The 16,249-nt window shown below is 58.2% G+C and overlaps 1 protein-coding gene across 1 annotated transcript; it reads left to right on the top strand.

The window, feature by feature from the left end:
• The first annotated feature begins 10,300 nt into the window (after nucleotides 1–10,300).
• On the top strand, nucleotides 10,301–16,249 carry CDC42EP2 (CDC42 effector protein 2). Its single transcript, XM_045893315.3, has 2 exons — nucleotides 10,301–10,421; nucleotides 14,748–16,249. The coding sequence occupies exon 2, from the start codon at nucleotides 15,085–15,087 to the stop codon at nucleotides 15,715–15,717; it is 633 nt and encodes a 210-aa protein (XP_045749271.1). The 5' UTR covers nucleotides 10,301–10,421; nucleotides 14,748–15,084; the 3' UTR covers nucleotides 15,718–16,249.

Genomic DNA, 16,249 nt, shown 5'->3' with positions numbered 1-16,249 from the left:
AACCCTTGCCTGGGAAGATTAACCAACAGGCCCTGGGCCGCGATAAACCAGGCTCTGGGCCCTTATCGTGTGAGCCCATGCGTGGTTCCTCCATGTGTGGCTCCTAGGGAGCCACACTCTTGGCAATTATGCCCATGTTGCTGAAGAAGCTTTGTGGGGAATCGCCATGTCGTGGTCCCCCCTTAGCAAGGTACAAAGGCCCCTCTCCCCTTATGACAGACTCCGCAAGATCCAGAGTCCCCGTGGGATGGGGCAGTTGGTGGAGGGGGAGGAAGGTTCTGCATCCTGCGGGGGAGGTGTGTGCAGGGCGGAGGGAGGCAGTGGTGAGAAAGCTGGAGCTCAGCATGAATGGGAGCGCGAGCCTGTTGCCTGGAGACGAGTCGTGTGACTGTTGGAAGTGATCCTGGAGGGCTCCGAGCAGGCATTTAAAACTCACAGGGAAAGCAGGCTGCGGACCCCAGATTGCAGATAGCTCTGGCAGGCGAGCGCCTCTCTGCCCCCAGACGGTTCCCTTTTGCTCGTGTCAGGAAGCCGGTGCCCCGTGTCTGCCAACTGGCTGCTCCTAGACCCCTTTTCAGCTGGGCCCCTAATTTCCTGAATGGCTGTGCCTCTTGCTCATGGAGGGCTCTTGCCTCTGCCGGTGCTGAGGCACTGACCTCTGGAGTAAGGCTTGAGGAGGGAGGAGGGAGGAAGCCAAGGAGCCAGAGCTGGGCCAGGACTCCTGGGACACTCCTGCTTCAGAACCCCCTTTTGTTGGGTGGCGTCTCCCCTGGTCCTGGTCGTGCCTGTGCCCTTGAGACACAGATCTAAGGGTGGAGCCGATGGTTCTGAGCAAACAAAGTCCCTGTGCTCTTACCAAGTTCCACATCTCGAGGTCCCAGCCCTCATGCGCCCCCCCCAGGGTCACCGCCTCTTCCTCACTCACTGGTGCTGGTGGAGCCTGAGGCTGCCCTCCCTTCACCCCTGCATAGCCACCCTTTAAGATTCAGGCTCTGTCCCCAGGAAGGTCAGGGGAGAGCTGCTGAGGGGGACCCCAGTGGGTTCTAAGAAGGAAGCCAGGGGACTGGGGTGGTGGGGGCAGCCAGAGGAGGGCTAGGGCAGGGCCATGATTCTGCTTCTTGGGGCCTCCATCCTGCTCTGTCTCTGCAGCAACTTCGGGCTTGGCGTTTCCTTTCCCTTGACCTGGGGTCACCCAGCCTGGCTCAGCCCATCTTGCCGCTTCCCCTGATGTTGGGAGTAGCCTTCTGGGCTGATTTTTCACTTCTGTTTAGTACACGTTTCTTTTCCCCTGACCTTGGGGCTCCTGGCTGAGCGCCCCCCCCCCCCCCCCGAGAAGGCGTCTTCCTCCACACTTGAGCCTGCTAACTAGCCATGAAGGGTCTTGACTGACTGGGGTGGGGATGGGGGTAGATTTTTTTTTTTTTAACACTTTTAAAATTAGATATACGGCCAGCATCAACTTTACCGTCTTAGTGTGTACCATTCAGTGGTTTTTAGTACATTCACAATGTCGTATAAACATCGTAACTATCGAATTCCATATTTTCCTCACTTCTAAAAGAAACCCCATCCCCATTAGCAGTCACTCCCCACCGCTCCCCACCCCACCCCCTGGAAAACACAGACCTACTTTCCACCTTGACAGACTTGTCTGCTCTGGGCACATCACACAAATGGGATCATATAATACGTGGTCCTCTGCGTCCGGCTTCTTTCTCTGAGCATCATGTTTTCAAGGGCCATCCACGTTGTAGCAGGGGTCAGAATTTCATTTCCTTTCTCCCCTTGTTTGAGTACTATTCCCTTGTGCAGATAGACAGTGTTGTCTTTCTTCACTCATCAGGTGATGGACACTGGAGCTGTTTCCACATTTTGGCTGTTGTGAATGATGCTCCAGTGTTGGAACATCTGTCTTCAGTGCTCTCGTTACATACCCCAGCATGGCGGGGAAGGGGCTTGAGGGTTATGGGGGGAGGGAATGCAAGGAAAGAGGAGGAAAGAGAGGGGCAGAGGGGGAGAAAAGAAGTGATGGGCCAGGAACAGAGCTCTGGAGCCAGACTGTGAAGTCAGGAATGCCTTGCAAAGGAGTTTGGACTTGATTCACCCCAGGGAACTTTTGGAGGCTTCTGAGTAGAGCAGGAGGACAGTAAGGAACCTGCATCTTAGGAAGGCCTGGCGGTGCCTCAAAGGGCAGAGTGAAGCTGGGAGAGGCTGGAGGCCAGAGACACTCTAAGAGCTATCAGAAGACAGAGCCACCCGGTACCCACTCTCTGTTCCTATGGAAACAGTACCCTGATTTCCCTGTGGGGAACCACCCCTCCTCCACACTCCTCCCTTGCCTAAACCAAGCAGCACATCGCCCCTCCCTGGCCTCAGTGAATGGCCAGGGATAAGCATGACCGAGGATAGTCCGAACACCATGACTCCAGGACTTCTGCAGGAGTGGTAGAAAAGACACGGCCGCAAGAGTGGAGCTGCTGCAGCCGTCTTGCCACAATGAGGGGAAACCCATCCTGAATAGGAACTAAACCAGAGGACACATTGCCAGGAGTTAAGAGGGGGAGATGTCAGCACCAGGCCACGTTGTCTGAGCTCTGATGAAGCTAGCCCCCGCCCCTCAAAATCTAAGCCACAAATACACCCCGTTCTTTCTTTCTTGAACTAGTTGGAATTGAATTTTCTGTCATTTGCAACCAAAACAATGAGGGCCTGATCTGGGACAGCAGGATTGGGATGACTGCCGGGGACAGACAGAGAAAACACAGCTCAGGAAGGCAAGGGAGTTAACATTTCTGAGGACATACTGTATGCACTTTGACAAAGAGATCACATCTAACTCTCTCAACAAACCCTGCTGGCAGGTGCTAAGAGGTTGGAAGTCACCAGCCTAAGTAAGTGATGGAACTGGGATTTAAACTCCAAACCCGTTGTCTCTCCAACCTGCCACGCTGACCAACTTGGTACACGACAATGACAGACTGAGAAGGAGTTGGAGGTAGCAGCCCACGTGCCTGGGAGCACAGCGGGGAGGGGGTTGGAGGAGAGGTGTTTGGGGAGGTGCCTGGGACTACTGGGGGCAAGTTGGGACCAAGGGGGGCACCCAAATGGCTATTGGGCTGGGCTGTTGGGTGACAGGAGCTGCACTCTGGTGAGGGGTGGGAACTGGACTGTGGACTGGTTGATCTGGGAGTGGCCTGCATAAAACTCACCGCACTCAAAAGCTGGAGAACTGGGAGGTCCTGGGGGTCTGGCGGAGGAGGGGGGAGCTGGAGGTGAAGCTGACACTCCTGGCCTCTCAGTCTGGAGTCACTGAGGCGGGACTCAATCAGCTGCACTCAGGCTTTTGGGCCCCTCTGTCACCCCTCTATCCCTGAGCAGCCAGGCCTATCTGCCCCCTCCCGGTCTGCCCGAGAAATGGCAAGGGCCCCAGGGGCCAGCCTGCCCTTCGACCCACCTGGGCCCATGGCCAGTTCCCGATTCCCCCACCCAACCCACCCTCCTCCTCACGATCCAGGCTCCCCGCCCTCCCAGAGCCTGCCTGACAGCTGAGAGGCCGGCGGCTGCCTGGGCCAAGGGGCCCCTCAGAGGTCTCTGGGACAGCTGCTGCCCAATGACTCTGCTGACCCCTGGTCCCTCTGCGCTGCTCCCGGAGGGCCCAGCCAAGCCCTGTCTCCTCTGCCTGCTCCATCACTCCCAGATCTTTCCAGGGTCTGAAGCATCTGCTCAAGGGTCAAGTCAGCAGCACCCACCCCCCGCCCAGAAGAGTGGGAAGGGGGAGATGCTGGGCTGGCGGAGGCGGCCCCTCAGGGCAGTGGCTCTCTTTGGAAGCAGGCAGCAGTACCCTCCTGGCTTCTCTGTTCCAGGAGCAGGAGGAGAGCTGGGCCAGGGTCTAGAAGGCACGGCCATTCCTGATTCCCACAGGTCCTTCCCAAGGCCCACGTTCCCCTTGAGGACTCCGTCCCCTTCAAATGCTCTGCCCCTTAGAACACTTCTAGTAACAGTGGTCTGCTTCTGGGGATGGGTATGGAAGGGCTAGGGGGCAGGGGCAGGAGGACTCGGAGAATTAGTTGTCATGTCCATGCTCATAGCGCATTTGAAATCTTTTGCCATGTGCTCAGATTACTTTCAAAGAAAATATACACACAGCGATCTGGCCCCTCCACTCTGTTCTCCATGTCCCGTCCCGTGGTAACCCCCTCCCCAAGAATCCGTCAGGATGCCTGCTTCCTGAGAGCAGGGATCCTGTGCCATCCCGATAGAGGACATCGCAGGCAGCAGGCCCACGGGAGATACCTGCAGAAGGAATGCCTTCCCTTCCACCCTCCCAGACAGGCGCCCAGAGAGGAGGAAGCAGGAGTGCCTCTGCCCCTGGTGTGCGGACCTGGAGCCCGAGCCCATCACTTCCCACGCTCGCTCCTGTTGACAAACGCTGGCTGTGGGCCAACTCCGTGTCGGGATGGGACCAGGCTGCAGAGGGGAACCGAGCAGACAATGCCTGCTCCCTCCAGAGCCCCGCTCCAGTGCAGAAACCGCAAACAAGCAAACACCAGGCACAGAAGCAGGCAGACGCTGTGGAGAAAACCAAAGCCGGGCCCAGTGCAGAGGGGGCGCCAGGGCGGGGCCCGCAGAGAAGTCCTTGGCTCCGGGCTCTTGCTTCCTAAACCCCGTCTCCGACACGCCCCCTTCCTGCTGTCCCCAGCCTCATGTCATTCATTCGCGGATCCATTCGTTTGCTTGTTCAGTCAGGTACCTGCTATGTGGCCCGCACTCTGGGGAGACGCTGGTGGCTACCGTCCGGGGGGGGGCCGGACGTGAATCAGTGGACGGTAGCACAGAGGGGACAGTGGTCCAGGGTTTCTCCAAGGGATCACAAGGGGACTTGACATCAAATGGGGGTGTGGAAGACTTCCCTGGGGGAGAGAGGCCACAGCTGAGAGCGGCATGATGCGCCCCAGGGAGGTGGCCAGGTGAGGCGAGGGGCGGAGCATGTGCAAGGGGGCTGCCCCTGCGGCCGAGGGAGAGGGGGCAGCAGGGGCCCTGCCCAGGGACTGTGGACCCAGAAGTGTGTAAGCAGGGGCATGTGCGGTGGAGAAAGGGCAGGAGGCACATCATCTTCACCCCCAGAATCTTCCACCTCCTTTGGTGGCCCCACCGTCCTCCCTTCCCTCCCCCACCCACTCCACCCTGAGTCATCACCCTGGATTGGGCTCGACGCCCCCCTTCTCCTCCCTCCATGGGCCCCGTGGCCGGTCTGTCACCAAATTCCAATCTTTCTACTTATTATCTCCAACTCTGGCTTTTACGCCACAGCTCAGAGCCAAGTTCCATCTCTTTCCTGAACCAACTGTCCCCAGAGTGGCCCCTGCCTCCGGTCAGGCCTCCCTCCAAGGTCCCCCTTTCTGAAGCGACCTTCCTAAGCGAAACCGTGCAGCCAGTCCACAGAGGAGGAACAAGGAATGGCCCCGAAACCAAGGAAAAGACGGCCAAACTCACTTCGCATAAGAGAAACACACACTAAAGCTACACGGAGGCTCCTTTGGCTAGGTTTAGTTTTCCCTTGCAGACTAGCAGAGATCAAAGAGCTCGAGAACCAGGCGCTTGGGGAGGCTGAGGAGAGAGGGGCCCCGCAGTCTGTGCAGGGGCCTGGTACCCAGCACATCCCCTGGGAGAACCAGCAGACAGAGCTGACCAATGACAACAGCGTGTGTCCTTTCACCGCCCCCACCCCCAAGCACGTAGCAATTATTCCACAGCTGTGCTCACGTGTGTGTGAATGCGCAGCTGTACAAGGTGACTCAAGGAGCCCTGCTTCTCATAGGAAAGGGCTGGGGGCAACCAAAAGGACGGCCAGCTGAGAACGACGTAGGTATACCATGACACCCTGGAAAGCTAGGCAGCAGCAAAAAAGGGAAACTGAGGACACTTTCTGTGTACTGATATGGGGTGGTCATACATGTAATGTTAACTGAAAAAAAGCAAGGTGCAGAACAACCGGAAGGGCAGAGGCTCAATGAGACGCAGTTTCCCAGACGCCCTGGGGGTCACCTCCACTGCTTCTGACATTACGTAGAGCCTGTCCTCCCCCCAGGACCTGCCGGACCGGGGTGGGGGGGCCCTACTCACCTAGATATTGCCATTTGTGTAGAAAGGATGGGAGGGGCTTTGCTTACACAGGCAAAGAGTATCTCCAGAAGTGTTTACAAGCTGATAATGCTGGTTGTCTGCCTGGGGGCAGGGGTAAGAGGGAGACTTTTGCCTTGGGGGTGGGGTTAGTCACACTGGAGACTCTGGAAAACTGAGTGGTGGGCACCAAAGTAAGAAGGTTGATGGGGCGCCTGGGTGGCTCAGTTGGTTAAGCGACTGCCTTCGGCTCAGGTCATGATCCTGGAGCCCCTGGATCAAGTCCCGCATCGGGCTCCCTGCTCAGCAGGGAGCCTGCTTCTCCCTCTGACCCTCCCCCCTCTCATGTGCTCTCTCTCATTCTTTCTCTCTCAAATAAATAAATAAAATCTTTAAAAAAAAAAAAGTAAGAGGGATGCATGCTGGACAGGGAAGACAGTGCTCACCCACTACCCTCTTGGACTTTCCGCCTCTCCTATGCCATGGTCTACTGGATATCTCTTGTTTCCCAGATCACACCATGCATCTACTTGTATTCTTCCTGACCTTTGCCTTTGCCTCTCCCTGCTCCTTCTGGAACATCTTTCCCTTTCCCTGCCTGGCGAACTCCTATTCATCCATAAACACCCTGCTCAAATATCACGTCCTCCTTGAAGTTTTCTTAACACTCCCATCAGCCTCTACCCCGGAGGACCTCCTTTATGGCACAGAATGTGTTGTTTTAGCATTGGCTATTTGTTTCATTTGGGGTTATCTGTTCCCTGCAAGCCAGGGACCAGCCTTGGCCACCTGCGTCTTCGCTAGTCCAGCATAGACATAGGCAAGAAGTAGAATCAAATAGGAGTTTTCAAAATGAACAGTGACAGAGTGTCTTGAGGAGGTGGGAAGTGGTGAAGACTGCCCCTGCTGATTCTGTGTTCCCCAGGCCAAAGGACAGCCATGCAGCTGGGATGCTCCCAAAGGCCTCTGGGGGAAGTGCCTGGGCTGGTCCCTCCTAGGACAGAGCTGTCCCCACTCTGGAAACCCCCATGGTTCTAGGCCTGGGGCCAAAATCCAGACCCAAAGGAAAGTCCCCCCACAAGGCCTGACACCCAACTCCCCAGGAGGGGTTCAAGACAGAGGCGAAAACTGGGGGAAGCTCCAAGGGGACTCTCATCTGGAATCCCAGCCTCTGGCGGATCAGAGTTCTCTAAAGGGGGGTGAAGAGCAAGGAGTGCAGGGCTGGAGTTGGCAGGAGCCCAGGGGAGGAAGGAAACAAGAAACAATCAAGGAAAAATCCAACCCAGGCCTGGGGTTGGCGGAGGCCATGGGGCCCTGCAGACTGAGCTCAGGCTGAGGTGGAGGAGGCTTCCTAGGGGCGGATGGAGCTCCTGCCCGGCTCCCTGCTGCCCTGTGGCCCTGGGCGGTAGGGGTGCTGAAGCCCCTTCCAGATACTTTGTCTTTTCCCACTGGCCCCCTAGGTCCCCCCAAGATTATCACTACCCTTCCCTTGTGACCCTCTGCTCCCAGACCTGCTCCCAGACCTGCCCCCAGACTCCTGGTCACTATTGTCCCACCTGCATCCCAGAGCCCTAGCTTCCCAGGTAGGTGGGGCTATGGAGAGCTGGCTGCAACCTTGGGGTCCTTCCCTGCCAGCCCCTCCATCCTCCCCACTTAACCTTGGAGGAGAGGGCTTCCGACTCTCTCCATGGGGGCTCGGGCTGCTGACGTAGATGATTTCCAGGAAGAAGGGGCTGGGAGGGGAAGGAAGGGCTGAGTCAGTCACTGTGTGGTGATTACAGGGCCCTGTGGGGGAGGGGGAAGCAGCCATGGGGTGGGAGAAACCAGCTAGACCCATCTCCGGGCCAAGGAGAGCTCCCAGAGGAGGAGAAGGAAGTTGAATAGCCCATTCCAGGCATTTCTCCATCAGTAGCCTTTCTTGCCTCTAGCCCCTCCCAAACGCCCTTCAGGGTCCTGCCCCTTCAGCTACCAGGGTGTCCAGGAGTCCTTCCAGTGAGAACAGTCCAGGCCTTGGCTGAGGTATTAGACCCTGGACATGGGGTGCAGGCGGGGTAAGGGGAGGACACTTGACCTGATTGTCTGTTGAGTCAGAAAAGCAGGACACCCTGGCTATCCCCTGGCCCAGGATCCCAGCCTCCCCGCCCACACTCAGGCCCTTACACACAGCCTGAGAAGTTGCGTAAAAAAAGCCAATTTTAGCAAATGAAATCCTGTTTCATAAATGCACATTAATTGCAGGGCTTCCACAGCCACCGGGTGTGTATGCAAAGATCCTGCCTATTCAGCAAAACCTCAAGGAGAGGAGCTGTCAGCAGGCTCCTGAGGGATTCCTCCAGCCCCAGCCAAGTGACATAACCTCATCTGTGCATGAAGAGGATGAAGCACTCACCTGAGTGCTTGCAAAGCATAGAACCCACCACCAGGCCCCAATCATGCCTTGGATGTAGGCTTTGTGCGGGCGGGCCCTGAGCTCTGGATGATGGCAGGGGTGTACCGAGCAGCATGGGGAGCCAGCACTTAGCTGGAACCTTGTCACATCCAGGTGGACTTAAAACAGTCTCCCCCAGAGCACAGATGGTCGTCCCCATGACTCTGGGCCCTGGTTAGGAGTCCTGGCCTGGCAGCCAGGCTGGAGAGATGGCTCCCTAGTCCCTGAGGGAGGGGAGCAGGGGCTAGGGCCAGGCTGCGGGGGCCAAATCCACTGTTCTCTACGCATCCCCCAATGTTCCCCAGTAGCCCCCCCCCAACCTCTCTGGAACTGGTTCCCAGTGTCATGTGGCCTCCGATGTCTTTGCTGTCCAAACTTCCATCCCTGCAACTTTCTATTTTGTCACCAGCTCTGAATGGAGCTCTTGACCCTTCCCAACCTCCTTCCCCCAAAGGAGGACTCTCAGCAGATGGGTAGAGGGTAGGGGGCCATGTCTCAGCCACATTCCTGCAGGCTCAGGAGGTCTCATCTGTGGAGTCATTCCAGGTCAGGTGGTGAGGCCAGCCTGCTGTCCCTCAAATCGACTGTTCCAATGTTTGCATGAAAGTGGCCTCTGTGTGGGCTCTGTTCCCATCCACAAAGCACACACAAGTTTCTTATCTTGTTTGGGACTCATGTAACTCTCCTTTTACAGGCAAAGAGGCTCAGAAAGGGACTGTCCTTTGCCTGTGGCCACAGAGCAAGTGGGGAGCAGAGCCAGCACGGCACCTGTGTCCATGGCTCAAAGGCAGTGCTGAAGGCTTGGCACAGAGCAGGGGTCCCCTCAGGGCTGTGCTGTGGGAGGAAGTGCAGGGCAAGGGGGCTAGTGGCTGGGTGAGAAGCCTGAGGCAGGAGGAAGGCCCAAAGACCACAGGTCTTGCCCTTTGAGGCGGAGCAGATCACCATCAGGGCCCTGAGCTTCAGTTTTCTGGCTTTCCTAGAGCGCTGAATTCCCAGCGACAAGAATAGCAGCAGGTGCTGCTAGATGCTTCAGTCTCTGTTGAATCACTGAATGGAGGGAGGGCAGGTTCCTTCTGCCTATGTCCCGTGCCCCGTGCAGGGCCTGCCCTTCAATAAATGTTTCTAGTACCGAATGAATGAATGAATGAATGAATGAATGAATGAATGAATGAATGAATGAAAGAAACAAAGTTAGAAGGAGTCTAAGTATGGGTTCCACCCCCGCCCCGGAAGCCACCTAAACTGATGGCAAACGGGCGTGTCCAGGCCACTCTCCCTGCACACCCTCTGTGCCCTCTTTGCTAGGGGGCGGTAAACTCCTGAAAGCTCTTGCAAGTTTGTTAATATTTTAACTCGGGTGCCTCCAAGGCCTCATTCATTCCCTTAGTGGCCACTGAATACACTCGTGCGGGCGCCTCCCCAGACCCAGCCCTCCAGGGAGGGAACGGGTCCAAGGACGCTCGGTGAATTCTGAAGAACTACAATTCGGTCTTCCGGCTGCCGCCCCCTTGGCCCTTCGAACACCGAGAGTTCTGGTTCCGACAGGCACAGCCGGAGTCCGCAGAGTCCAGCCCGGGCACCCGAAACCGCCCGGCCCGCAGCCGCCCGAGCCTACACTGGACCCCGCGCCCCCGCGGCTGCTGGACCTGGGCGCCGCGCCACGGAAGGGGGAGCACAGGCGAGGCCCCGGGTGGGGCGGGGTGTGGGCGGGGCCTGGTTGGGGGCTGCCCGGGCATTGGCTCCCCGGGCCAGGGGCGGGGCCTCAGGGGCCACGGACCTCACTGTGAGTTCAGAGCCGGGATCGCGTCCCAGAGCCGCGCGTCCAGCTCCCGAGCTTTCGCAACCCGCGGGTCCGCCGCCTGCGCGCCTCAAGGTGAGTTCGGGCCGGGACTCTGCAGCGAGTCCGCGACTCCCGGGGGCCCCCTGAGAGGGCCATCCCCGTGGCGCCCCGGCCCGGCTTGCGCCCCGGCCCCTGTGTCACCCCCGCGCATTTCCTTTCCCGGGAGCCTCGGGCTCCATGGTGTTTCCCGCCCGCGCCTCGATCCAGGCGGCCACGCCCGCGCCCCCTCCGCCTGCGAGGCGCCCCGCATCCCGAACCCGAACTTGTGGTTCCGCCCTTCACCCTGAGCCCTCGCCTCCGCCCACACCCGGGACGCGGGAGCGCCCTCCCGCCGCCCAGCGTCCCCGCCCGAGCTGGGGGTCGTATTTTTAGTCGATGGTGAGGTGTCCTCCTATCTTTAGCCGCGGCCTCGAGTGTCCTGAAACGGATCCAGCCTGGGCGCTCCGACAGAGGGCGGGGAGGGGTCGGCGCCGGAACCCGAGCTGGGGCTGAGGAACCGGACCCGCGGGAGCCAGGGGTGGGGGCCTGCTCGTCCGAGCTCTGGCCCTGCGCCCAGCGGACACTCGGACATCGCCCAGGCCGGAAAGCACGGGGGAGGATCCTCCCAAAGCTTGGAGACCCTGGCAAGATCCCCGATCGTCCCTTTTCCCCCCTACTGTCTGGTTGTGAGGCCAGAGCACCCCAAAAGAAGAAGACCCCTCAGACGATCCGCATCTGATACGCGAACGTGCCACTCCTTGGGGGGCCCCTGCCTGGACGGAGTCCGAAGCGCGCTCCAGACTGCGATGCGCGCCGGGACTCCTCCGAGATGCGGGGCGACAGAGCGCGCGCGCGCCACCTAGCGGTCATCGAGCCGTGCGCCGCCCCGCACAGGGACCCCGGGAGACTCCCCGCCGCCGGCGAGCGGGACTCTGCGCAGGCTGCCTCCAGGGCAGGCGGGAGAGGGCGGTCGGTTGGAGGCTGGAGGCTTTCGTTTTTGGTCTTGTTCGGAGCAGTGTCCCCGATAACCAAAATGCTTGAGGAAGCCCCTACAGCTATTTGCTGTAGTGGCCACTAAGTGAATGACAGGGCTGACAGGGACCCCCTAACCCTGTCTGTCGTACATCTCTCATTTGCGCTGTGGCAGTAGGGTCTTCCAGTAGCCCTCTGGTGACGGCTTTGTCAGCCCATTTTATGGATGGGGAAGGTAAGGGCCAGAAAGGAGAGGTGTCTTGCCCAAGTTCACAGTGAGTCCCAGATGGAGATGGATTCAAGGTACGGCTCCTGATTTCAAGGTCAGGGGGTGGCTCTTTGAACACCGTTGGTGGGGAGTGGCCTAGTACTCCTAGCGACAGAAGGGGCTGTGCCTCCCGGAAGTATTTCTCTCTGAAGGAGGCCCAGGGCTCCTGTCCAGGGCAAGCTCCCATCTGCTCCTCCCACTTCTGGGGGAAGCCACCCTCAGGCCCCCCATAGCCTTGTCCTGATGGAGAGCTCATTCTCATATCTCTGGATCCTTGCAAGTTGGGGGAGAGGGGCAGCCAACTGGACTTAAATGGAGGAGGCCTGGGGACCGAGTGGCCCCAGCCTAGCTGGGAGCCTGTTTCTTCCCGCTCCCCAGTTTTCAGAGGTTGGGTGGCCCACTGCATCAGAGCCACAGGAACCTGGCTGGGTACTGGGGCCCACTTTTCCTCTTCCCAGCGGGCGACCTCAGCAACATTAAGGTCTCTGAGGTTCAGCTTTTGCCTCTGTAAAAGGCGGTGGTGACGCCCACCGTGCTCTGCCTGGGAGCTTTAAAATGGGAACCGTGCAAGGGCAGCTGGAGCCTGGGGTCTCATGCTTGCCAAATCTGAATGCTTGGGGCTTGATGAGTGCAATTCCCAGCTCTCCCCTGGGTGGCTGATGCTGGCCCAACCCTTCCCCCCAGCCCCAGTTCTCCCCACATCTGGAACTGGGTGGGTACATCTGGCTCAGAGTGAGACAGCTGTCAGGGACGCCCAGTTTGTTGTGGAAACACTCAGGCTGTCTTGGCGCCCTGTGTGATGGGGCGGGGGATGACAAATCCCACCAGTCTGACCCACTCTTCATGAGTGGAAAGGAAGGAAAAGCTGCCCCAGGACTGCTTGCCTACCAAGGAGACAGGTAGGATGTGTGTTGGCATGCCCCCAGGTCTGGCATGGTGGTCACAGGTAAAGGTCTGTTCTGTGAGTGAGGGATGGGATCCCAGGACCTCGCAGTGCCCACTGCCTCCCCCACCCTGCGCACAGCTCCTTCCAGGCTTAGCTGGAATCCCGCCACTGGAGAGTCATTCCTTTGTTTCCTGTTAAACTGCAGGTGCTCAGGGAGGGGCAAGATGTCCGGTCTCTGTGGCTATGTGTGACTGACCTGGGGTGTCCGGTCCTGGGTGAGGTTTCCTGAGTGAGGGCCTGGGCTGGGAGTTGGGACTCTGCCTCTCCTGCATCCCCCTTCCTTCTTCCTGCTCCCTCCTGCCAGCCCCTCATTCTCTCCTCACCCTGCCCAGGATGGAGAATGGGGCCTAGGACCCGCCAGGGCTCCCAGCTGTGGCTGGCTCCGCCCCTCCTGGCCAATTTCCTACCTGCTCAGCCCCTGGCGGCTCAGGGAGGGGGCAGTGGGGGAGGGGTGCTCATCTGGTTACCCTCTGGATGACCTTGGACACATTTCTTTTCTTTGCCTTTTGTGCTCAGATTCTACATCTGGGCTCTCTCGTAGCCCCGTTTGAGGCGAGTCCCCCACCGTGGGAACGCCAAGGAGGGCCTGCATCGCTTCCTTTTTCTGTTAAACCAGTATGACACCCCGCCAGAGTGCACTTATTTTTTCCACATTAAAAATAGCTTTATTTTTTCTGATTACATAAGTAATATGTGCACCTAAGTAACACATGCTTATTATTAAGATTTTGAGCTTATAAAAGTATGAAGAAGAAAGGCAAAGTCATCTGAAATCTGCTATCTTGAGAGAACCATCACCAACATTTTGGCAACCATCCTTTTCACAGTTACATATATCATTTTATAGTAACAGTACCAAATATTATAGGTAATTTTTTTCGAGGACACCTTTCCATGTCACTGACCCCACACCCCTTCCCTGACCCCCACCCCACACCCCTTCCCCGACCCCCACCCCAGTCTACATAGCCCATATGACAACTCAGCGCTGGCCTTCCAGATTCTTCTCTCTTTTTATGTAAGATTATATCTATGCGGACCTGTGTCTGTAGGTACACATACATGCATGCATATATGGGGAAGGGGCAGAGGGGAGGGGAGTTGGTCACTGCTGTCAGAAATGGAATTTTTTTTTTAAGATTTTATTTATTTGAGAGAGAGAGAGCTCTCGAGTGGGGTAGAGGTAAAGGGAGAGAATCTCAAACAGACTCACCGCTGAGCGTGGAGCTCAACGCAGAGCTCGATCTCACGACCCTGAGATAGTGACCTGAGCCAAACCAAGAGTCAGACGCTTAACCGACTGAGCCACCCAGGTGCCCCAGAAATGGAATCTTCCAGACTACGCTTTTGCATTTTGCTTCTCTCCCTCGGCAGTGCCTTGTGCAAATCCCTCCAAAATGTGTTCTGACTGCAATGTTTAAATGAGGATGAGAGGAGGGTGGTTGCAATGATTAAATGAGATGTGTTTGCAAGGAACTCAGCAAAATGCCAGGCACAGAGCAGAGCCCCCCAGAATATTTGTACCCTCCACTCCATCTAACCCTCAGGTGCTGGGAGGGGTGGAGGGACAGTAACTATGTCAGACTCGGTCCGGGAGCTAGGAACCGCTAACCCGGAGGAAAAAGGGGGAACTCCAACGTGACCCCACTTCCAGGTGGGACGAGATTGGGCCGATCAGAATGTGTCTACATTCGGCCCTGTTGGCTGAACACCTGCCGCGTGTCCAGGCCTGGCACAGACAGGTGGGCGAGACAGAGGTTATGGGATCTCTCTCCTTGGTCAACTAGGGGATTGAGACAAGTCTGTGAGACCGCCCCCCCAACAATCTTGACACTTGTTACATCTTGGGGCACAGTTGATGTGCAGTAGGGGCTGAGCACCCAGACAACAGTGAAGAGCAAAGCCGGAGACCCAGGGCAGGAGACCAGAGCCAGGACTTGGGATATGACTCCGGGCCCGTCACCCAGGTTCGCGGGCCTCAGCTTCCCCACTGGTCAGGAGGGGGGCTCGGCGCTAGTTATCCAGGCCCCAAGGGGCAGTGAGTCTGTAAGCGAACAGGCCCTTCTTCCAACATGGTTTCCATGGGAGAGTGGCCCCACCTGGGCTCCCGGGGCCGACGCAGGGCCCCCCAAAATGGCGCGGATGCCTCTGCCTTGTGTCCTTCTGTCCCTCACTTATACCTTTGGTATTGCAGCTCCTCAGCCCCCGGGAGACACTCGCGAGGACAAGACCGGAGAGCGTTGCTCCCTGCAAGACCTCCACCTTGCGGCTGCTAATTTTCCAGAGTATTTTCAACTCTTTCGGGAGAAAACGATTTTCGTTGTCTCAGCCCTCTGACTTCATTGATCATTACTCTTTCTTTTTCTCGTCCCTTGGGCCAACGTCGGTCACACCCCACACGGCAGTCTTCGCCCTTCGGCGAGGTTTTGGTGTCTCTGGCCAGGGCGGCGAGAGGAGGTAGCAGGAGGCCGCGGTCCCCGCGGGTGCACCGTCCCGAGCGCCGGCAGCCAGGCCTGGGCGCTGAGGTCACAATGTCCACCAAGGTGCCCATCTACCTGAAGCGTGGCAGCCGTAAGGGCAAGAAGGAGAAGCTGCGGGACCTGCTGTCGTCGGACATGATCAGCCCGCCGCTGGGGGACTTCCGACACACCATCCATATCGGCAGCGGTGGGGGCAGCGACATGTTCGGCGACATCTCCTTCCTGCAGGGCAAGTTTCACCTCCTGCCAGGGACGGCGGTCGAGGGACCTGAGGAGGATGGCGCCTTCAACCTGCCCTTCCAGTTCACCCGCACCGCCACTCTGTGCGGGCGGGAGCTCCCCGAAGGGCCGTCCCCTCTGCTCAAGAATGCCATCTCCCTCCCTGTCATCGGTGGGCCCCAGGCCCTCACCCTGCCCACAGCCCAGGCCCCACCCAAACCCCCTCGCCTGCACCTGGAGACCCCACAGCCTTCCCCGAAGGAGGCAGGGAGTGTGGACATTTGGAGAATTCCAGAGGCTGGCTCTGCCCACAACGGGCTGACCCCCGAGTCAGGGGCTGAGGAGCCCTTCCTGTCCCATGCCAGCTCCCTGCTCTCCCTGCACGTGGACCTGGGGCCTTCCATCCTGGACGACGTCCTCCAGATCATGGACCAGGACCTGGGCCACATGCAGATCCCCACGTAGGAGCAAGGCTGGCCAGGCCAGGTGCTCAGGATCAAACGATTGCTGGGAGGCAGAGGGGCGATGCAGCCCTGGCCTAGAAGTCAGGATTCCCGAGGTCCCACTGTGTGGTCGCTGGCCAGTGATTTCTTTCTTTGAGCCTTTGTTTCCCTCCTTCCCAGCCCCTCCCTAGGGGCAGAGTGTGCCTCATTGCTTTCCCCTAAAACGCACTAAGGACACCTGCAGAAGTCAGCCCAAAGTGCCCTGAGCATCTTGGGCCACCTGGACCCCCACCACCAACTGCTCCTCCTTCCCTCACATCCCTTGGATGAAGGCTTTGCCAAGATGGACTCCTCTTTCCACCTGCCTTCTGCCTCATCCCCGTGGGATGCCCTGATTGGGGGTGGGGCGGGGGGGAGGCACAGCACAGCCAGGTAGACCTTTGGCTCTGTGTCCTGGACTGAGAACATGGCATTGATGACCGAATGTCCCTCGGCCCCATCCCCCTCACATGACCAGGAGGTTCTGGTCGCAATAAAACTTGCTGCTGCTGGTG

The sequence above is a fragment of the Mirounga angustirostris genome, unplaced genomic scaffold, assembly GCF_029215605.1.
Source record: "Mirounga angustirostris isolate CCGP_5_RB_7025 unplaced genomic scaffold, mMirAng1.0.hap1 SCAF_13, whole genome shotgun sequence".
NCBI classification, from domain to species: Eukaryota; Metazoa; Chordata; class Mammalia; order Carnivora; family Phocidae; genus Mirounga; species Mirounga angustirostris.
This window is presented reverse-complemented; position numbering and strand designations above follow the sequence as displayed.